This window comes from Nomia melanderi, chromosome 12, assembly GCF_051020985.1.
Source record: "Nomia melanderi isolate GNS246 chromosome 12, iyNomMela1, whole genome shotgun sequence".
Taxonomy (NCBI): domain Eukaryota; kingdom Metazoa; phylum Arthropoda; class Insecta; order Hymenoptera; family Halictidae; genus Nomia; species Nomia melanderi.
In genome coordinates, this window is record NC_135010.1 from 4,595,068 (window position 1) to 4,620,277 (window position 25,210).

Here is a 25,210-nt window from a genome sequence, read left to right on the forward strand (position 1 = left end):
GAGGGTGAAGGTCTTTTTACTTGGCGGTTGAGGGAATTTTGGTGGTACCGCGATGGGAGCTCGACTGTTTCCGAGGTGTAATATTGAAGATTTTACTTACTAGTGGCTAACCTTGTCGCGCGACAGACTGCTGGGACCTGGCGCGGAAGAATTTTGCCCTTGCTTACTGTTTGAGATGTTCATATGAATTATTTGTTTAGGTCGGGGACGATTGTTGAAGCAACCATAAGCTGCACGTACATATCTGGAAAAAAGGTAGCATATGCAAGTTGTCATTAACCCTTTATTGTATAGTGGAAATTTCTTCTTTTCACGATTATTGAAAAGAAAAAGGTTTTGTAAGAAGTTACTGAATGGTACAATGTAAGTTAATGGAAATCTTAGTAGATACTAGGAACTTGAAACACTTTATTGAGCTAATATTGCTTAATCAAAAGTATACAAAAAATATAATTTCTGTTATTTATCTCTTAATTATGACAATTTTTTAAATAAATTAAATCGTACAATAGAATTATTAACAATTTCATTGTTATTGTGCATTATATATAGTTTCTTAAGAAAGAGTTACTTCTGTTTTGTTTTGATAGGTTATAGTAATTGCATTGCCGAAACAGATCACTGCGCGCCGTGACCAGGCTGCCCACGCGTTTGTTGTAGTCTTCAATTCTTGTCCTTACTGTGTTTTGTTGTTGTTACCGTTGTTATTGCTATTTATGTTAACACTAGAACCACCGTACCAGTCAAAATGACCGATTTCGATTCTTCTGTTTCGCAATTATTGATACCTCAAAAGTACTGAATATATCAAATAATTTCCAAAATAAATAGCTTCACTTAAATACTATAACGAATATCCGAAGAAACCGCAAACAATCGATCATTACAATATTTATACGGATTACATATCAATCCTATTAAATGTTCGGTAGTTCCAGTGTTAACTCCTTGTCCTACAATATCACGCAGACTCGTAATAAAGACTTCAAACAGAATTTAACAAACATAAGTATTATTCACTTCGTCTGACTATAAATTACGTACTGTTCCTTACCAATGATTATACCTTAAAGACATAGAATAATACTAGAATTTCCTCTTATATTCAAGAAATGATTAATAACAAAATAGGTACATCGATCACAATTCAGAAAGAAACCATAGGACAATTAATAAAGTTTACTACAGTTACACGCTTCCATCAATTTCTTTCATCTACCTCCCAAAAATCAGCAACAGAAAACGACACCGTTACGGTACCCGTGACATCCTCACGAACAGGTGTCCGCGGTCGGTGGGCGTCCGCGGTGTCCAGGCGCGTGCGCCGCTCCGTTGCATCGTGGCCGCGTGAACGCCGCGGAACCAGGCGAGGGCAGAAGAGGCGTCGGGGTTGGACGTCGGCACGGGGGGTGAGATACGGCGCCGGCCGGGAAAGAAGGGGCTCTCGCGAGATATGGGGGGCAGTGGGCTAGTAGTCCGCGATAACGTCGCCTCAGTAGATCGTCGGCCGCCGCGTGGCTCCTCTCGCCATCCTTTCGCGAAGATCCCGCGTTAGCCACCCTCTCTCTCTCTCTCTCTCTTTCTTTCTATCTCTCTCTTTTTTTCTCTCTTTCACGTTAGTGTCCGTGTGCAATCCTCGCTGTATTCTCTGCCGCGGGATCGGTCAAATGCGCCGGCCACGGAGGAACGGACCCCGAGCCGGAAGTAAGTCGGCCGACTCGCGCGACACGTGCTACCCGTCCGGACAACGGAATTAGAGTCTGTGGGGGAGGGGGTGGGGGTTGTTACACGGAGAAAGTGTGCGTTTCAGTCTGTTTCTACAAGATCCTGGCATTCTTTTGATCGTGTTTGTATTTGGAATTCGGAGGGGTGTAAAAGTTCTCCCTGGTGCGTGGTCCTGTGAATTGAAAAGTTGTCCTGGAGGAATGGAGGTGAAGAAGCAGTGATGAGAGTTTTGAAATGTGATTAGAACGTTTTGGGGATCTGGGAGCGATCGTGGCTCGATTAGGGTCAGCTGTTGGAATTGCTTTCGATTTGGATGTTTGTTGATTGGTTTATGGTTTTTTCTTAATTTGGGTTGTGGTTCTTTGGGATGTGTTCGTTCATTTGGAATTTGTTCTTGTATAACTGTAGTATGTAAATGAAAGTTTATGGGGACAAGAAGCAGTGAGAGTATTGGGAGTTCTGTGATTAGATTTGTTGTGATGGTTAGGGAACAATTAGTGAATGTTTCGATTGAAGTCAACAGTTCCATTCACTTTCATTTTTGAAGTGTTGTATATTCTTTCATTCATTACTTTTCGTTTTTTTAATTGATTAGTATAGTTTCTGTTAATTGCTTCTATTTTTGTATTCCCCGAACAATTATCTTTTCTAATAAGTGTCGATGGCGGCGGAGGTGGCGGAGGGGTTTTTGCTTTGAAAATTCGACAATGAGGATCTGATTTACGAGGAATTCAAGGTTGCGCCGGATTGAAGCGGCTCGAGCGCGCTCCCGTTTTCGTTGCCGGATAATTAACCGAGGGTTGGATGGTTGAGATTGAAGGGAGGGGCGGCTGAGAGGATGACACTGCTATTCGAGAGGTTTTTGGCGGTTTATTCTTCTGGGTGAAACTCGATTCGCGGTTGAATTGTTTAACCCTTTATATTGGAATCTCTTTCGCAGCTGTTTTACTACTTTGTTAACCCTTTGCGGTCGAATGCAGAAATAATAGCGACTTTGAGCTTTGATATCTAAAACTGAAAGCTTCAAATGAAGAATTTAATTGTTCAAATAACTAGAGACTCATATGTGATTTTTTCTTCCTAATATTTAAGATTTCGATGCATAACTCAGTTTCTTATGGAAATAGAAATTTCAAAAACTCTCGAGTGTAAAAGGTTAATAATTAAGTAAAAGGAGAAGAGATTTTGTTTTTATCATAAATCTATGTTTAGTTTAGGTCTTAAGTATCAATAAAAGAGAGATAATATTGGGATTTAAAAGAAAAGTAATGATATTTAGTTATATCTATTAAATTCGTTATATAATATTAGTTACTTTTATTAAAATTTTGATCACTGAGATAGTATGAAGCAAACAGTTAATTTTAGGGTTTAATTTTGTCGATGGAGCTAGAGGCAATGTTACTCCTCGCAAATGGTATTTGATTGAATGAACTATACGAATGCAGCGAATTATTCACCTGTTAGCTGGAGGAAATGTCGTTAGGAATAATGAAGGAAATGTTAATTCGGTGCATACGAAATGGCGTTCTGTCAACTAAAACTTTAATTACAGTTTTCTTCGGGTATCGTATACTTAGTTAACGTAATTTGTACATTATTCTATGTACTTCTTCCAGAATTAATTTTATTGTTTCAAATTGGTAATACTATTTTAAAAAATGTAAATGGGAACTTATTCTATGGTATAATAATTAAAAATTCTATATGTTGAAAATAAATCTTTATATGTTTAAAGGAAATATTAAAAATTAAAATATAAAATGATGACATATGCTCTCTATTTCAATCATTTTACACCATGAATTTTCATTTTTTCAAACATTCGCAAAATATTTCGAAATAAACTGGCTGTAAATTCAGAATTTTTAAAATTACTGAATATTAAAACTAATGAAATTACTCGCGAGGAAATTATTTTGATTAAAATTTTTATCCGGGAAAATTACTTTTTGAATGAATTTACCATTCTGATGGAATGATTACCAGTGTTCATTATTTAACATTAAAAATGATGGGGGTTGTAACCTTTGAGATTTTTGGTAATATTAACTGTCTACATTTGCTGTAACCTTTAAAATTTTCGACAATATTAGCTTTGTTGTTATATTTGCTTATAAAATTGTATTTTCCAATTTCATTATTAGATGTGTCGTCATTTTTGATCAACCAATTTTGTGCGCTCCAAGATTAAATCATTCATTGATTGTGATTAACAAAACAAAAATTTCATTTGTTATTCAGTTGTTTATTTTAAATGTATATAATTTTTGTCAAGATAATTTTTCTTTTATTTCTTATCATTCTCAACGACATTGAAAATATTTATAAATACGATTCAGTCAATTTATATTCCTATCAGGTAATGAATTCTATCAACTTTAATATTGTGTAATTTTCGTGCTCAATAAATATGCAATTAATATGGAAATTTTATACGATTCCATATTTCCTGTTTTCAAGTTACAATTTTCTGAAAGAGAGCCCGACACATTTCATCCAAAAATAGTACCTTCATTTTGATTTTTACTAAATAAACTTTACAAACTTAAAATTACTTTTTCAATTTATAAATATCTTTCAATACATTTAAAAAGTGACAATTATTATCATAGATACTCCACATTTAAATAATTGAAACAAATTGTTTCCAACCTTCACAATACTTTGTCCAAAACAGTAAACTATAAATTTCATGTCATATTTATGTGACTTCATATTGTGTATTAATAAAAAGCCAATAATAACAGCAATAACATCTTAAAAATTAATAGTAATACTACCAACAATTCAAAATAATAAAAATTAAACAGTAATACTAATAATAATAATGATAAAAAAATAATAATAATTTCCAATATAGATTGTTAAATATTAAACATTGCTAATTACTTTAAATGTTAAAGCAGCGTTATACAAATTTACTTAAAAAAGAATATAATTTTCTTTGAAGGTAAATCGACTATATTATTATTACTTTCCGCCTGTCAAGGCTTCATCGCTAGAAAACTCCGAATCTCACTGTATTCGAGTACTTCTCGTGCCATCCGATGAACATTTAACCTCGACGACTTTATTCAACCATATTTTCCGACACAGCGCCGAACCGTTTTCCCACTTTTCTCGCATAAAACTCCGTGTTTCTCGTCTTCATTCGATTTTCCGGGTCGCACGATACTTCTTACTCGAAAGATTGCTAGCTGTTTTCCGCATTCATAAATTCATAGAAATTCGGTTCTACTTACAGTGTCCTGTTTACCCTCACGTGTAAGAGCATTAGGTCGTCCCATAATTTCGTGCCGATTTTCATGCTGCTACCCTCGGCCACAAATGTCTCGAAGCATCTTATGAATTTGAAATATTCGGGGAAATACCGGTAAACTAGTTTTATCGGTATCAAAATCGTGTGTTAACTGAGCGCTTGTATACTTTGAGGAAGTAACATTTAACCCTTTGCACGCGATATTTTTCGATAAAGAAAACTTATTTCATCAATTAAGAGGTAGAAGTATTTTATTTTAATGTTCTGTGTATTGATACCGTATGTAAAATTTAATATTGAATTTAGAATTTTATAATTTTCGTGCGTTAATCAAATGGCGACTGGGAGTTACCTCTCGAGTGTAAAGGGTTCATGTGTATGGAGACTGTGTGACAACTTTTTGAATTTTCGTGTTAAATGAATGATATAATGAAGAAAGGAAAGGAATAACATTTTAAATGGTTAATTAGTATGAAAAGAAAAATATTATATTATATTGGTGGGAAAGTACTGTGCCAAAACCGTATTGGAAAGTTATTTATCTTAAAAAATCAGTTTCAACTTATTTATCAATATTTATTTCATTATTAGTCGTAAAATTCAACATTCAACTTAAATTGTATAAAATTTCTGCTATGTTTTGATCTGTAACCACAAAATTTGTAAAATTTACATTTCTGTGATATCAAGACCAATAAACAAATTTCCAGTAATTTTTTTGTTTGAAATACATACAGGATAATTATACGTCCTATGACACTGTGTACCTTCAGTTTATTTTTACAAGGTGTATGTACAAAGTTCGATGGTTTATGTAATGCTTTTTGCTTGACAGAATTTTAATGTGTACAACCTGTTTTTATTGCGTGTAAAAAACGTATATTTGCTACTCGATTTTATACATTTTTCATCACTATTTCGTGTAGTATTTATTCCTTAATTATAAAATTGATTTACTGCTTTTGTTACAATATATTTGAATGATTATCTGCATAATAACCGTAATTGTCAATTGTGTTATTACATTAAAGCAAACAAATTATACACTACATAAATTAGGTAATATAATTAGATAGCAATGAAGTAATTAAGGGAATTTTCCAATTGAACTTAATCATTTGTTATGATGACACAACACTTTGTTCCGATTCAATGGTTCTACGTTCCATTGCTTTATCGAATAATATTATAATTATCCAGTCTGTTTCATTAATCCATTTCAATTCGAAATAAAAAGATTTTGAATATATTACGAATGAACAATGAAATCGTATAGAAAGAGAACTAACTTAATGCTATCAATCCTACATTTTGATTTACATAATTAGCCTCTTGTGGAAGAAAACGTTCAAAATATTCAGAATCTTCACCAAAGACAATTAAATTATATATCTAACTTTCAAGTAATATGAAAGAAGGAATAAATGTACTAATATTTTGTTCTGTGATTAATTTTTATATATAATCTTCTATTTTAAACATGAAAATTGTATTAAATGCTGTTCAAAATTGTATTAAATGCTATTTGTACTCTCTTTTGTATGCCTACACTTTTACCACAAGGTAATTCACTAGAATCACTAAATATACCCTACTAAATAATTTAATATAATCTAATAAAAACGTATACAGCTAATTCGATTTTATGAACATCAGGGTAAAAATCGAAAAAGCAATTCAGGAAAATCAATTAATCTTATAAAATAATTTTAAGTTAAAATTTGAAAATGTATTTTTCGATGCCTTCGATAAAAAAAATGTTATTCCCTTAACCTGCGATTTGTTTCTCAATCATGATCAACGCAATTATTTTGTCATTAATAATTTACTGAAAAAGAGAAGAAAATTCTGAACAAATTCTGTGTCCATATTAGCTGCAAAGTATAAGAATTAACGACAAGTGGATAATGTTTAATTTGAATTCTCAAGAATAGTGTTTAATTTGAATTCACAAGAATTTAGTAATATTTATACTTGCCAAATTGCCTCTAAAATTTTCACCACGAGTCCAACACGTTATTAGAAGATAAAGGTTCACCAATCCATCTGTTCGTTATCTAAATTTCTTTATCTCCGTTCCTTCGCCATAAACAAACGTGTTGAAGTAAATTCTCAAGGAAAAGTGGGCGGCACGTTGCGGTACGTTAATGCCGTTGGGCAATTCCGATTGTTACGATTCAATTTTCCCGCGATCAACGTTTGTCCACGCGTAGATATCTGATCCCGGATCACCGTTCCGGGATTTTTCGTTGGCGCGCGGACGCTCGTGAATATTCAAATTCCAGATTGCATGCTAATAAATTAATCCGGTTGAGTGGCTCTTCGTTTCCTGGCCGAGACGATAATAAATTGGACTCGTTTGTTTTCATCTGTAGCAGGGAACCGCGCGGGAAAATTGCGCCGACACACGCCATTCCGGAAGGGAGCGAAACGATTATCCTCGACCGAGGATCGAGCTTCCGTGTTTTCGACACGCGACCGAGTGTCAGGACTTTTTTCTGTCGTAGGAATTTTCGTCGCACCGATTTTCATCTAAGCTCCACGCGATGGAACATTGATTATACAGCGTGTCCCGTTTTAATCTGTTAGGTTGTCACATAAGTTCGTGCCGTTTTCTGTTAATACATTTCGCGTTACGTTTTATGATCACAGAGCGATACGAGGTTGAACTGAATCAGTTTAGTCAGCAAGAAGGTATTTGAGAGCGACAGGTCTTGAAGTTATATAAATTTAATATTTAATAAAATAATATTTAATAGTTAATAAAAGAACATTTTATATTTAACTTTACAATTACCGAACATTTAATACAATTGATATGTAATCCCTAAATGTTACTTGATATGAAGTTATGTATAGTAGTTGATATAAAAAAAATTGCATTGGACACATTTTTTACGTAATGGATATTTGTGGAAATAATTGAATTTATAGATTACAATGTAGATGCCCTCTATACGCACCCTTCATTCTGACGTATCGCTCGATTTATCGCTCGATCATGCGAGTATTGTACGATCAATTGATCAATTAATTTTGGGCTGTCTAAACACATGAGAAACACGTTTCACGAGATACTACTGATAAATGAGAACTGATCTGAAGTTAGCACATGAAGAAGATTATTGAGCATCATAAAGAAAACTAGGAAGTGTACTGTAAATTGTTGTAATTTATTAATAATGTGTTAGAATTCCCAATCAATTAATGTAAAATACAGGTTGACATATTATGTGAGAATGTTAAGTGTTTTAAAGATTTAATAAGTTTATAATAATTATGTAGAGAAATATAGCTAAATGGTATAATTACAGTGTATCTATGATTTAAAAAAATAAGGAACTCCATTTTGTTCGATCCATTATGGTCTATAATGAATTTACAGTGATCCATAGTTATTCATAGTGATTTAGAGTGATGTATAGTAATCTATAGTGATCCATGTGATCTATATGATGCATAGTGACTTCAACCTTCAAAAATATATTAAATGTTTAATTGAAATATCTTCATCAAAAATCATATAAACTTTTTAGAAATGGTTTAATTGTTATAACACTGAATAGACTCTGTTTGAAATTACCATATCCTGTATAATAAATTATCCTTTACCACTTGTAGTTATTATTGTAAAAATTCAAAGAATGAGTACTTTTTGTCGCATTACATTATGTTTATAAGGAAATGTACAAAATTAATACAGAACAATAGACTGCAGATATGTTCTAATCTTAAAATTTTCATAATACTTACACTCTCAGTTTGAGTAAATTAAAAATAAAATAAAAGATAATGAATTTTTATTAAAGTTTGTTTTTCTTGATGTTTATTTTCTACCTTAATAATGTACGGTTACTAACAAGGATAGTTCCCCGAGCAACAGAAATGAAGATAAATTACCTTAAAGCCAGTTCTATAAATTTCAGTCTAGTACACATTAATTTAAATTATAACGTAATTAATATATTATATCAGAAGAGATATTTTTATTTTTGAAAAACAGATTTAGTAACACACTTTCATAAATCCTCTGGATATAAAAGAATAAATAAATTAGTGAATAAGCTGTGAATTAATAAATATAAATTTCAATTTAATACTATCATTATTGAGTACCACTAAATATATGTTAAACTCTATCAATAATGAAATAAAACAATAAAAAGTGTTGGAATTATGGACGAACGGAAGTTTTTTCGTATTTAATCAAATGAATATTTATTTATCATGTATAATTAGTTTTTACACTTAACATAAGTTACATCATGGAATAATCCGTTTTGGTAAAATACAAAAAGAAAAACATAAGAACGTAGAAGAAGAAAACAAAAGACAATCTAAACTCTGGAGGGCGACATCCTCATCCCAAAATTTGAAACACACATAAAGCGTAACAAATTTGCGATTATTTTTCAATTCGACAGAAAAAATAATAAGGATAAAATCATAATCGATAAGATCATAGTCGATAAACCAATGATCATTTGTTGCGGGATAAGAATATATACAAAAATTGTGTATTTTTCTTGATTAAATTTAATTAGCAGGTAAATATCGTATGTCAACATGCCAATGCAATGCTCAATCATTTAGTCATCAGTTTGTGATCAAAAGTTTGAGATCCGAAAAGCCCTGGCAAAATCGATGAAAAATTCAAACGCATCATCGGATAAATGGAATGCGTCGCTGTGCGGGTTGAATGGTGATGAAAACTTCACGTCTTCGGTAATGAACAGGCGTCATTATGCTCGGTTTAGGATTCAAACGCAATAACCGAAACGTAATGACCCAGTTGGCCATGTTGGCGTTCAATTCGTCATCGTCGTTTCCCGATGCAACCACCTCGATCATAAGCTATTTACGACGATGAGAATTAGCTGCATAAAAAATTAAAAGTTACTAAACAGTGCAGATGTGTTCATAACTTTGTTGTTTGTCTGATCTAAATTTTGTTTGAATAATGTATATAGTTGTAAATAAAACGTAATTACAAAGTATAGTTAATTTTTTTATTTTTTATAAGAATTTGTATTCTTAAGAAGTAACGTTTATTCTTTTTACTAATTCATCTTTATTATAAGATATTGTTAATTGCTTTTATTGAATTATAATATTTTTTGTTACTTTTGAAACACACATATAAGTTTATGTTAACTATTGTATTAAATTATATATTTTACAAAATTGATAAGTGATTAAGTGATATTAAAGAATATAATTCAATATTAGAAGTTAAATAATGGTATATATTTGTATATTTATATTTATTTTACTTTATTATAATTTTATTTTTCCTTGAATTTTTATCTCACGTTTTTTTCTATTGTGTACAGTGATGACAAAATTATTGCCATTTATTTTTACTGATTTCAATATAGCAATTGTCATGTAAAGAGGTTTACTATAAATAAATTCCGCACAAAAACTCTATAAAGTTTAATTTATCAATATCTATCTATGTATATTTCAGAAAGTATAAAATAAACGGACATTCCATTGAAACGTTTCTCTTTTTGCTCACATGCAGTTAATATCGCACAATGAAAATTACATGTATTACGTGAATTGTTAATTCAATGAAAATAAACATTTCAAGTGTTTCAATACCTGTGTCGCATTCCGTTCTCGCATGGTGAGAGTTAATGAATTTAAAATTCCTTGCACTCGTTGAACGCACACTTACGCATAAAATTTACAGAATCATAGAAATTCATTCAATGGCACAGGAACTGAAAAATGAAAATTCGTTACAGTGAATATTCTATTAAATTTTCTACATTTATCAGCTCCTAATGAACTTCAATTTATTAAATACATTATTGTAAAAGTGATTTTTAAGACTGGATAAAAAATGATATTACCTGAATATGACTCAAGCATGTGAGTTTAACTATCAATCTACGTGTTAATGACGAAAAAAGTTAATAAATGCAAGTAAAGACAAGATTACTATCACGTTTAGCTTATAAATGTATATCATCGAGAAAAATCATTTTTAAAGTAATAGCATGAAGCGAACATTTTTTGCAATTATGGTAATGATAAAATGCTTTTAACTAGATTGAAGTGGGTGTTCAAATATACTTGTGACTGTAATGCATTTACATATTTCATAAGCGCAAGAAATGCACAGTCCGCTTGGGATTTCATCAATGAAACAACAAATGAATCGTTTATTATGAAGCCGACGGAAGTCCATTTGTGGAGACAATTGAGAAAACAATTAATGTAATTACAATCTAGTATTCTAGTATCTATATCATTTTATTTCTAAAAAATCTACATTTACATTTTGAAATAGGTATACGCTTTGTTCAATTAAGAATTCGTTGAGAAATAACGTTACACAATCATTTATTTTTAAAACTATGTAAACACGTGTATGAACTTGAAAAATATACGAGTGCAGTTCATTTTAATTCTATTATTTTATTTTAAATCACTTATATAATTTATCTAAATACTTATGTTTTAATAGAGAAGAAGGGGTTGCACCTAGTAGAAATTATTAATATTTTTGAATCGATAGCAATGCATTACTCTTAAATATCTTGACATAAGAAAAAATGGATTTACCCTACTTTCATAATAAAGTTGAAATATGTAATATACTATTATAGTAAACGGTTCAAATACATGTATATTTAATGATAATTTTTTTTCTTCGTAAAGCGTCATTAATACATATTTATAATGAACGAATCAAATATATAATATATTTTTGTAATAACCTAAATATTTCATATACTCTTATAATGAACAGTCTAAATATATAACATACTTTTATAACAAATAGTCTAAACGTATAATATATTCTTATAAGAAACGATACAAATATATAATATATAATATTTTTATAAAAATACAATCCGAACATATAATATGTACACCTATTCTGAAAGTAAAAGTTCCAGATATATAATAAACAAAGTAACGATTAATACTAGAACCACTGTACCAGTTAAAACAACTGGTTTCAGTTTCCTCTTTTCACAGTTATTGATATCTTCAAAGCAATGAATATTTGAAATGATTTTGAAAACAATTAATTTCACTTGAATAATATAACGAATATCCGAAGAAATTGAAAATAATCTATTATTACAATTTTTATAGAGATTATATAGCAATCGTATTAAATACTAGGTAGTTTTAGTGTCAAAATGTGAAATATTATTTCATTAAATATAAAATGTTATTTTATTAACACTAGAACTTCCGTATTTGTCAAAATAACTGGTTTCTGTACTTTTTGTTCGCAATTATTGTTACCTTCAAAGAAATGATTTTGAAAACAAATACTTTCATTTAAATACTATAACGAATACCCGAAGCTACTGAAAATAATCTATTGTTACAATTTTTATGGGGATTACATATCAATCGTATTAAATACTCGACAGTTCTATTGTTCACCATTCTGTATCTCCAAAGAATTTTTTAGCAACAGCACAGAATATTTCTAGTGAAACAGAGAACGCGTTTCATGGTTCGCGGAAACAACGCCACTTACCTGACGCTTCCACTGAATAATGGAAACGGGGGCTAAATCGTTAGAGGCTCGGCGCGGCAATCGCTGAAAAGCTGCCGCGAGATACCCTTCACATTTGCCTGGGTTTCCTCGGGAACGCGATCAAGTTATTTCGTGTTCGACACGGTTTATTTCTCCTGTCGCCTATGGAAAGGTAAACTGACTTTGATGCAAAGGTCTTCCATTGCGTTTTAATCGATCATGCACTTATTGCGGCATTAGCCGCGTCGAATGAGTTATTTCTGTCGCGCCGCAGTCCCCACAAAAATACTATGTCCACGGAAGATAACTGCCTAGGTAACAGGCCGTAAAGAGAATTTACGATGAATTGTTTACGCATTAGAATGCAGTGTTTTGAATAATCAGGGTGCATTTGTGGAAATTTTGTATTTCCAGTAAGAAATTGTACTACATTAAATGAAGTGATGTTAAAGAAATATTTGTTCTGTCTCCGATATAATTTATTAGATTAAAAAATTCACTGAAATTTTTATTCAACGCTTTTAAAGGTTTTTATGATATTTTTTTGTATATTTTACTTGGTGTAATTTTAATTCATTTTGTGAATTTTTACATAAAATTAATGGTTCAGCTGTGAATTATTCATTTTACTTTTTTGGAGAGATAGGAAAATGTGTGTGACTTCATTTTGTTGATAACTTTGAATATTCATGGTGTAACAGACATTGTTTTCTTTATAAGCAAACATTTTTTATTATGTTTTATGTTTTCTGTAATGAACGTTGCTGCAATTAGTTCCTTTTCATACGAACAAAATTAAATACGGGTATTTAAATGTCTACACTGTGTAAGAAAATCCTTTTTTCTTCTAATTTTTGAATATATCGAAATTGAAACAATTTTGCTCGCTGGCGACTATTGTTTTATATATTTTCCAAAATACTTTTTCCATTTAAAATTTAATTTTTGTTTTCTTTCTTATCATATGTATGCTTACAATGTATACTTATAACATTTATTTGGAATACTAAAATTTGTCAGAGAGCGCAACGAGAAACTCAAATAATGATGACAAACAATTAATCTACTTTACACGTTGACATTTAAATTGCATTTGCTGTTGTTGACTCCGATTGGCTTTGTTCGATTTTATCTATTCTACATATTTCATTGTATCATGAATTGTTTTAAAATTTATCCATTACGTTATTGTAAATAAAAATATATCTTTTATTATGTTAACATAAAAATGTATCATTTGTGATACGAAAAATAAAAATTTTTATATTTATATAGATATAAAAGCGATTCTTATCGAAGGCAGCTGTGCTTGACACCCATATTCCGAGTCACGCCAACAGCAGTATTAATTTTTTTATTTATTTAAATCGAAAAGAAGTTTTTATACCAAATTATTAAATAAAATCATTTATTAATACGTACACTAAAATACAAGTCTCTAAAATACATAGATCTCAATAAATACACTCATATAATATTATAAACAATTATTCCTAAAACCACTGAACAATTAAACTAATTTCCAATTTTCTTATATAAACTACAATTCAGAAATTCTTATAAAAAGTACTTATTAATACAAACTATCAATTTTAAATCTAAAAGCTCGATTATAACTAAAACACTCACTGTACCCAAATAAATCAACTTATCCAATAATCTTTCACAAAATCATCTTTTCAATCATTTTAAAAGAAAAATTTCAAAACGTGTCAGTACAATTTGCTTACCAGCTCCAGTGTGAACACTAAAACTACCGAGCAGTTAAATTGACTTTTTGAAATGCACTCTATAGAAACTCCAATGGTGTATCTATCGAGACTTCAATTGATATACAATTCAGTTTGCGTATTGCTATATCGATTTCTTTAATGACTTCTCAGAGAAACATCTGTTATGTTTTTAGTAATTGCAAGGAAAAAAATCAGGAATGGATCATTTTGACCCATCTGGTAGTTTTAGTGTTAAAAAGGCAAATCACTTCGACTGTGCAGGGCTTCAGAAGTTAGTTTCCATAGTTAATCAACCGCGGCAATCGAAAAAGAAGTGAAAAATTCTTGTAGAAAGTACCTATTAATACAAATAACCAATTCTAAATCTTAACTAAAAATTAACTAAAATCTACATCTTAATTGAAACACTCAATGTACCCAAATAAATCAACTTATCCAATAATCTCTTTCAAAATTATCTTTTCAATAATTGTAAAGGAAAAATTTCAAAATGTGTCAGTATAACTTCTTTACCGGTTCCAGTGTTAAAAAGGCAAGTCACTTTGACTGTTCAGGGCTTCAGCGGTTAGCTTCTACAGTTAATCAATCGCGGCAACCGAAAAAGAGGAGAAACTTTCAGGAAATATCGAGATCCTCGTGTTCGATGCCTGCAGAAAATTTCAGCCACGTATCGGTTCGTTTCTCGGGGCGCGGCGCGGGTTTCGTTACAGGCCCGGCAGCAATATAAATGCGGGGTTGCATGATGCAGCGGGTCTGCGCGTGGCAATGAAGAATAACCCATCCCCACCCTCGCCGCGGCCGGAGTTGATCCAGGGTTTCCCGGTCGGAAACCGAACCCGAAGCTTGTTGATATCGTCGCGACCGGCTAATATTTCCGAAGCGTATTGATGGACCCTAAACTTCCGTCGCCGAAAGCATTTCGCTCTGCTGCGGACTGATATTGATTTACCCGTTCTTCAACGGCATTGACGGAAATCCGCTTTGAAGAAAACTGATTGCGGGAAAATTCGAAGAAAAAAATTCTCGCTTTGTGACACCAACATACGTGCGTGTACTACCAGTATTTTTTGATTCGTGTTATTTGGGAGATATTATGTTTCGTTGACCTCCGCGGAATACGGGATTTTTGGCGAATTTCAAAGAGATTTTAGAGATGGGTGTTTGAAAAATTATATATTTTATTTAGTACTAGAACTGCTAGACGGGTAAAAATGACCCAATCCTGATTTCTTCTTTTTGCAATGATTAAAATAGTAGGAGATGTTTCTCTGAGAAATTATTAAGGGATTGATTGAGCAATACGCAAACTGAATTTTAAATTACTTAAAGTGTTAATAGATGCACTATTGAAGTTTCTATAAGAGGAATTTCAAAAAGTTTGGCTGCTCGTTAGTTTTAGTGTTAAGTTGTTGGGTTATCACAATGTGTTTGATCGGTGGTGAAGATTTTAGAGAACTTAACAAAGATGAATGTTAGTCAATTCTTTGGAATTTAAATTAAATATTGTTCTTCCGTTATGAATAATTATATTTTAGAGTGAATATGGATGCAGAATATGTCTAGACGCAGATTTTAGAATTGACTGTTGAAAAATAAAATATTTTATTTAAGTTGTTGTATTATGACAATATGTTTGATTGGTGATGAAGATTTTGGAGCATTTAACAGGGAAAATTTGAATTCGTTAGAAATGTTATTAAATAATTAATGTGAAAATAATTACCAGTTTATGGATCACAAAACTACTATTTCATTTGAAAATGAGGTCAAACAAATTCGGATGACTGATTTTTTGTAATGATTCATCTACACTTTTTCTAGGGATGGTTCTTTCAATTCACTTTGTCTTCTGATAATTAACTGCCAGCTCACTACATTTTTTGCAAAGGATACGAAGCTGATGACTATAATAAAAATAAGTTCATTATAAGGTTCTCTTGGCCAAGAAACGAGACCGGAGCTTTATATTTCGCGCGTCATCTTCCGTTAATTGAACAGCTGATATTATTCATCTTTCTGATATGGCAATTTGGTATTCACTTACAAAGAGAGTGTAATTAAATATGGGACGAAATTTTTCATTTAATTTTGGATAAAATATAATTGCATTTAAGTTACACTCGCAGTTATAAAGTACAAGTTTAGTATAGTGTTGGACAATATTTAATGCATTGAATAGGTACTTAGCTATTAAATAGATTCACGATTAAATTGGTTACATAATTACCAATTTATTAATTAATTCATTATTAAATTATTGAACATTTTTGTCGTTTTTCGGTAGAACTAAATAGGTAACACGTAACATATTTAGTTATCAGTTGATGATCAACAATTATTATTAATAGTTAATATATGAAGATGCATTTCGTCCATCAATTAACTCAATCACAATTATTGACAATTAATTTCGTTTAATCATGAGAACTAATCGACTAATCAAATCAACAATTCTAAACGACTGATAGCCAACACTGGCATAATAATAAAGTAATTCTTATAAGTTTAACACTAGAATTATTACAGTACCATGTGAACGAGAGCATTAATCTTGAAAATATCATTGGATAAAAAGAAATATTGCAATTTCAATAATTGTAAAATAAGAAATCCAAAACTAATCATTTTAACTAATAGACTGCATTTGAATCTTCCTACACTCTTAAATTCATTTATATATTAAAAATAATATCCAGGAAAAGATGCATACATTAATAATAATTTTCTAATATTTCTCTTAAATACAATCATGTTTTATAAAAATTAAATACCTGACTATATGTGTATTAAAGTAATCTACAATAAATAACTATATTAACGTTAATAGAACGAAATGTAGCTAAATAAAACAGACATAAAGAACAGTACGGTTAATCAAGAAGCATGTTATAAAACAAATGGTTAATCACAAACACAATTCTCGGAGCCGCAGTTCCACTGAAACGATTAAATCCCGCTAAGATACGAGGCGCTCGGCCAACAGACAGCGTCAATTAACATTAACAAAACAGCAGCAGTCACCGGAAAACCTCGTCGAGCAAAAATCTCCAACGACAAAACAACCACTCGCCGCCCTTCACCCGACCAAAACACCAACCCTCGTGAGCCCTTTTCAATTCGCGCCTCACCGGCCATTAGTAATCGAACCCCTCCACTTTGCATCTCGCTTTCGCGTCGACAGAACATCCAATTACACCCCCGCGCGCCGTAGAACATTCCTGGTCGTTCTAGAAACTCGTAGCACCCGCCCACAAACCAACGAGTCACTTAGAAACCGCGTAGAATAAATAAAAAAAAAGAAGTTTAATTTACCAGTGTACGTGAAAATTTATCAACGAAGTGATTGAATAACCAGAAAAGCTGCAGAAGATAGAGGATCGAAGAAATTAGATAGTTCGAAGAGGAGTCAGTAAGCAAGAGGAAATAGAAGCTCTCCAGAAACAGTTAGTACCCAAAAACAAGGGAATTAGCTAGAGACCACACAAAATAAATAAAAAGAAAGAAGGTCCCTCTATCAATGCACATGAAAAATCCGAGTGTCCAACGAAGCGATCAATAAATAATCGATATATAATCAGAAAAGCTGCAGAAGATAGAGGATCAACGAAGCTAGGCAGGTCGAAGAGGAATCAGAGGCCAAGAGGCAATAGAAGACACGTGTCAGTGTATTTCAACTCGTCGCAGATGCTGAGGATTCAACCGGGCAGCTGGTAGGGTCTATTCCGAGGTCAGCGGGGTCTTGAGCGATGATCGGCTCGTCGGTGGCGACGATCGATCCCACGGATCCACCCGAGGCCGTCGCCGACACCTGTTTCGAGGACCTTTTGTTTTTCGGCGGCGCGAACGACACGAGTGCCGGCTGCGGGCTCGCGGTGTCGGGAATACTAAATGACAGCCGTTATGATGGCGGCTCGCCGGTGAACGGGACGCTGCTCGACGCCGAGACCGACGGGCTGAACAACTGGTGGGCCATGCTGGCCCTTGTCCTCGTCCTAGGCACAGCAGCAGGGAATATCCTGGTGTGTCTGGCGATCGCCAAGGAGAGACGACTGCAGAATGTCACCAATTACTTTCTGATGAGCCTGGCGATCACGGATCTGATGGTCGCTGTTCTGGTCATGCCGCTTGGGATACTGACGCTTGTGCGAGGTAAGAGTTTGTTTTCATCGTTTGGTGACGAGCGACGAGGAATGATCGGAATGTGGTGGCGGTATGGCGAAGGTTCTAGAACCGGATAAAATGGGGAGGCCTTTGTTTATTTACATTCACGCTCTTGATTGTCGAGTCTTGGTCAAAGTCTGCGGTCGCGATGAACATTAGTTTTACGTAAAACTTTAATTTTCGAAGATCAAGGTCATTTCAAGGTCACGTTTATTATACATGTTTGAACGTATTTTTCGATCAGCTGCACGATGCAATAAAAAGAAATGTAATTATGTGTCGACAAACACCGATGACCTTGATAACATTTGAAAAAAATGTCCATGGAAAAAGAAATTTTCGCCAGATATTCGGACATTGACACTATGTACATTACGTAACAAATATTTTTTGCATCACAATAACCTGAAAAGATGTATAGGTGGCCTTACTTAAAAGGACTACCCCGTATAGGGGCTGTGGAGTTGCAGCTTCTTCAGAATGAATGAATGTTTCTGTTTTATTATAAATTTAGATATATTTATATAAAATCTGCTATATTTTATATTATAAATCACTTCAAAAATATTTACAACAGTCTTTTACCTGTTTATATATTGTAGTCGATGTTACAATCATTCGATAACAAATTTCTTTTTCGACTTAAAAAAAAAACATTTTAACAATGACACAAATGCTTCACGTTTTTCAACTACTGGTTTCCGATATCCAAATAAACTATTTCTAACTATTCCATAATATATTAATAACTCCTGCATTCAAGGGTTAAATTAAAAAAAAAGGAAACAGAAATCCCAGCGCATTATATTCGTATCAGCGTTTCAATGAAAACGATGCGGCAGGGTGTCTTCGAAGCACGAAGGCCTAAGTAACGTTTTATTGAAAAAGGATTCAGCTACTTGTGTCAAAAGTGAGCTCAATATTCGAGATCGCGAAAAAATGGGTTGAAACGGTTCAGTCGTTAAGATTTCCATCAGCCAGATGGATTTTCCAATAATGGCCGGTGAACTTTCCGACCGTTATGTACGCTCGAATCTAAGTTCCCTCTTGTTACCGAGATTACGCGAAGATTGAGGAAAGCCCGATGAAGATTCAGTAACACGAAGGAGCAAGTTTCATCGGTGTCCCTCAGGTGTTATTCACTGGACCGTTCTCTCTAAACGAGGATCGATGGTGTCTCATTTGTCTAAGTTTCACCCCTTATTCGACAGCGGCTGAACAACGCCGCGACATTTTTTTAATTCCGTGGCTAATGAAAAGACAACAAGCGACTTTTTTTTCACGGACAAACTCGGTGACACTGTAAGTACATTTCCCGGGGAAATGAAATTAATATTTGTTTAAGACTTGTTCTGATAAATAGTCAGTGGCTCCTGCTTTATGAATAATGTTTGTCGTTACTGGACCGTGGATTATTATGCGGGATCACATTCTCCTGAATACAGATAGTTAATATGTTTAGTGCTGCCTGTGCGATTTTTGGTACATGCCAATTTTTGTAAGGAAACATTTTTCGTGAGACGTGTGACAAATGATAACGGTAGACGTCGCAAAGCAGCGGAAACGTGAGGAAAAAATATTAAAATATATATAAAAGTCATCAAAAACTTGAATGTAACTAATATTTAATTTAAAAAATCGGTGTACTTCATAAGCATGATATAACCGAAACTTCCGGTGATACGGAATGTGTTAAAGAAGCTAACATTACTGAAAACGCTTTTATCTTTGCGAATGATTCTAGTGAATTCAAAATAAAATCGAATGGTTTCGAATCGTATTCGAACTTATGTTTTAGGAATTTAATTTTTATAATTTAAGTTTATTATTATTGTGTAGATCAGATACATTTAAGAAAGATTAATATTTGAAAAGTAGAAAATAATAGAAGTATTATAGATAATACAAATTAAATATAAAGTAAAAGAAGTAAAATACAATACGAAATCAGTTGTATTCGATACTTCTTATTTCGGAAATTTCCTAAGGTATCAAGTGATAATAAAGTATTTAAAATAATATACTTTCTTAACTTTCGTGATAGTTTATAAATTGTAATAAATAATCTTGAATTCCACAAGAAGATGAAAATATATTGAGAATAATTGTATTATGGAATTTCAATGTGTCTGTTGAAAATTGTGTTCTACGAAATACTCTTAATTTTTTAATAAAAAGTGAAATATCATAACGATACTGTTTCCCATACAGTACTAATTGTAAGCACTGAAATATATAACGATATAAAACTTTTAACACGACCTTACGCAATGGTATCGTAACTATTATATTCCACAGTAATTGCTGGTATATACAACTTCATTGAACCGTTATTTCCGGTTGCACAGAACGTCCGTGTTTATTCCCCACTTTTTAATTTGTGAACAAGCCAAATGTAAAAATCGTATTGGGAACTCTGATGAGACGCGATCCCTTTGATTGAATATTGGACATGAAAACGAGGTCGGTTGTTCTGAAGATAATTGAACAAGCTCTGGCTCGTCGGGGGTGTATATTATTTTTCCTTTCCCGTGACTTGGAAACAGGAAGTCTGTGTCGTGGGAATTACTTGATTATAAATAATCAGAAATATTATAATTACTTAACTAATTGACGTGGTTTACTTGTACATGATATAAATAATATTTATATTAATAATAATACGATAGTAATATAATATTAATATTACAAATATTGCTCATTATTAATATTATAATTATTTATAAATATTATTTATATTATAAACTTAGTATATTTGTTGAGAACATACACGTACGAATTAATTATATTATAAAATTGTATTAAAATAAAATATGGTTTTATCTGGAAAACAATAAACCGTAATAATAATCAAAAATAATGAAAACAATAATTATAAAAGAGTATCAGACATTGATAGTTTATCTTGTATTACATATTTACATGCATGGCAAATAACATTATGTTGTTATTAATATCATTACTATTTATAAGTAAAAATTTAGTTCGATTGTATTATCAGTTTTCAGTAGGTACCTGTTATGATAGACTTACAAACAAGGATGATGATAAGAAATGCAGCAAATCTTCATAAGCTACATCTATTTTCGATTACAAACAACCGTTCCTGTAAGTAGGCAACGGTGTAAGCGACGTTGTTGGTATTCTGGTCAACGGGTCGCACAATATCAAGCTGACACGCTACAGCAAGAAACAAGTATCCGTTTCCAACGAACAAGATTCACGAAGCTTCTAATTTACACCGCAACACTTTTTAGTCCTCTCCTTCGAATTTGTTTTCAGCAATTCGATATCGACCACCAAACTTGCCACGTTTTCATTGTACACGTTCAATCAATTTTTTACCTAAAATGGTAACATAACTCTTTAATCGTTTGTCACGCAAATATTTATTTGTGATAACTGAAGAAATTTTAAGTAATGCAATGGTATTTGCTTTATATACTATTGCTGTATTATTTTCTTTTGCTACTAAGCGTGTGTAGCTTTTTACCATTAACAATTTGGGAAAAAGAAATTCTCCACTTCATTGTAAATATAAAACGTTGAAAATAATAAATCAGTAATGGTAAATCATTTTTTTTAAGCAACACTGGTCTTTGTTAAATTAATTTAATTAATAATTTCAGGTTAACTTTCATAATAACACTCTTATAAGACTATTTTATTTCTGAAGTATTTACAAGATCTTCTTAACAACTTCGAAACCAGAAATAATGACATTTCAGAAAACAAGAGCTATTCGGTGTCCCTATCATTACTATAACTCGAATCGCGTAAATTAATCCTTTGTTGAAAAGAATATTTTAAACCTTTGTTAATCTTTTTCATAATAAATCTGAGGTACGCATCGAAAAGTCTTAAATATTAGAAAAAAGAAAACTACACATCAATTTATCGTTATTTGAATAATTAAATTATTCATTCGCAGCTTTCGAATTTACATATCGAAACATGAAATCTCCATTATGGCGGCGTTCGCAAAGGGTTAATATCGCGTATGAACAGGACTGCATGAATAGTATTATAAATTACTACGTAAAAGAGACTCGTGTAAAGAACGTCTCGCGTAAATGGAGGAACAGGTGTGTACCTCCATTCTTCTGTGCACGTACTGCAAAGTTTGGAAAACAGACTGCAATTATCTGGTGACCGATGTGACCTCGACACTGATTTCCCGATCACACTGTGCTTTACCATCGGATGGAGTGTAGCATGATGCGTTGCGTACGTCGATTGATATAGACGAAGTTTACTTATAAATGAGACCTAGACATACCAATGGCATACATCCAAGTCCGTCTATTCCGAGGTTTCAGAAGACCCGGAAGCTATACGACCTTTGCTGACCCCTTCCCCTTGAACAGTACCGCCCCCGCGTCATCTTTCATCGTCTACTTATATAGTTGCACGAGCAGCATGGATTTTTCAACGGGATCAAACGCAAGCTCTTCGATTTCTCAGTTTACTTTTGCGGACGTACACCGATCGCTACCGCGTCCCTCGGGTATAAAGATTTAAGACGTTTCTAAATGGAATGGCAAAGATTTCCTCTGTCTCCTTAAAGGCTCTCGTTGGACGGGACATTGTAATCAAAGAAGCGTTTATTGATTTACTGTTGTTGCCTGGTAAAAAGGCAGGACGACTTATAGTTTCTTTGGAATTCCTGTTATATGTAAGAAATTAATATTTGCTTTTTATTTTTATAGCTAACAAGAAAACTGCACGAATTTATTCCAGTATCCAATAAATATTACACGTGACAAAGAATCCTGTGCTACTGGTCTATAAAATGGCTTCAAATTGAGGTATCCTCTTGTTCTTTAGATCAAGGATTCTCAAACTTTATAAATTTTCTACCATATAAATAAGAATCAAACAATGTATGCACCATAAAATTATTTCCAGATTAAAAATCAATACATCTTAAATAGAGTGTTTATGATCAAATAATAAAACATTTTAAATTTATGTTACTTAATTATATTCGTAAATGAAACTTCTGCATTATAATAAAATATAGTAAATGATGGGTAACAATACATGAGCAAATATTAAGGAGATTTATTATTGATAAGGATTAACGTGAAGGATGAGCTTGTTTCATTGTAACCACTTTCGGACATGTTTAATATCTTATTTATTATTTACAAATAGGTAAATATTATTTTTCAACAAAAAGATTCAAAATATTTTATGTAGAAATTGCACCACTAAAAATAACGTAATGTACCATTAGTGGTACATGCACCACAGTTTGACAAACGCTGCTTTAGATCGTTCGCAACGTCACCATTCATTTGTTTAATACAGTGTCTGTATTGTTTGCAATAAAACGCAGAGAACAGTCGCGAACACAATAGTTGCCGATAAAATGAATATACGTCACCGCAATCTCTTCGCTTTTCAGCACAATAAAAACGCAACTGAAGCTGCTGATACGATTTTCCCCACCTTTGGTTGCACTGTTGCAACTTTTAACACCTGTGAAAGTTAGTGCCACAGGTTTCTTCGTAGGTGACGTCCTCGGAAGATCGTGGGAAGCTTAAAAACAGTAAATTTCAAGAATTATTGATTGAAATCTAAAGGATGAATTGCCATAATATAAAATAAGTACTTAACCCCTTGTTCTACAATGCCGTGTCAAACTCGCGGTGAACATTTCAAATAGAATTTAACAAATATAGATATCACTTTATTCTTCCAAGTCAGAATTGAATATTCTTCTTCTATTATGAACCGTAATTCTTCTGAATAAACGTAGATATATTATATGTTTTTTTCTAATAAAATATCTTTGTTGAGCTCAATTGGGAAAGAAATCATAGGGCAAGAGGTTAATAATGTTTTAAGAAAATATAATGAGATATTTGTAATGATTCAATGAACAATAAAATTATGTTATTTATTAAATAACATATATTTATAAATATAGTATAATAATAATAAAATATAAAAGTTCGAGCTTAACTTATTTGAATTGTACAAAACTGTAATACTTGTAAAGTCAATTTTGATAACACTTTTATTAATTTAATGATCAAGCAATCAGTAAATATTCAATATTAGTATTATTATTAAAAAATAATTCTTAACATATTTACAACGAAGTTCTAAGGAATAAATTACCGAAAATCCTTACAAGTAATTGGATAAAGATATTCAAATATTTCGGAAAGTACAATATTACTTTAGAATGGAGATAACGGAGAATATTCGAATTAGTTAGCCAGTCAATTATCCATCGCCGGTTAGTTGAATAAAATTTGGTTCGCCGGCTCCGCACGAAGCCCAGCGCCAAACTTTCAGAGCCACGGGAGCCGAAGTTGAAACCTTTGTTGCCCTGACAAATGCCGGGTCACGGTTAAAGTCCGCTTAATTGACTTAACTTCGTAACAAGTTGGGGATACTCGCACACTTTGCTTTATTACTCATTTCCTTCCCCGTGAATAACATTATCCCGTATTCCGCTTAAGTGCAGAATAACAGGCGGCCCCGAACTTTCGGCGAAATTGTAAACATCTGCTTCCGTTATCATGTTTCAGCGTGTATTTAAATCACAAGAGTACAAATTTTCGTTTGTACTCGTCTGTCTCAAGGAAATTATTGAACAGAGGTTTTTTCAAAAATCATTTACAATGAAATGTATCAAATTTATTCTGAATGATTATTCAATTGACATAAGCTGTGAAATATTTTCAATAAATCCTTAATTTCAGTATTTTACCTATTTAATGTGTTACATTTTATGTTTAAATACAAACATTAGATTGTTTTATCGTTAACGAACGAAGTTTTAAATTTATTTGTTTGCTA

General features: G+C 32.4%; 1 protein-coding gene across 6 annotated transcripts in view; it reads left to right on the plus strand.

The window, feature by feature from the left end:
* Positions 1-1,480: 1,480 nt before the first annotated feature.
* 5-HT2B (5-hydroxytryptamine receptor 2B) overlaps positions 1,481-25,210 on the plus strand; it is a 188,148-nt gene continuing 164,418 nt past the window's right edge. The window contains exons 1-2 of one of the 6 annotated variants that reach the window (XM_076372502.1): positions 1,481-1,931; positions 17,415-18,382. In XM_076372502.1, coding sequence (XP_076228617.1) covers positions 17,980-18,382 — 403 coding nt within the window. In that variant the 5' untranslated portion in view covers positions 1,481-1,931; positions 17,415-17,979. The remainder of the gene's footprint in view (positions 1,932-17,414; positions 18,383-25,210) is intronic. The other 5 variants (XM_076372497.1, XM_076372500.1, XM_076372498.1 and 2 more) reach the window with 5 other exon arrangements.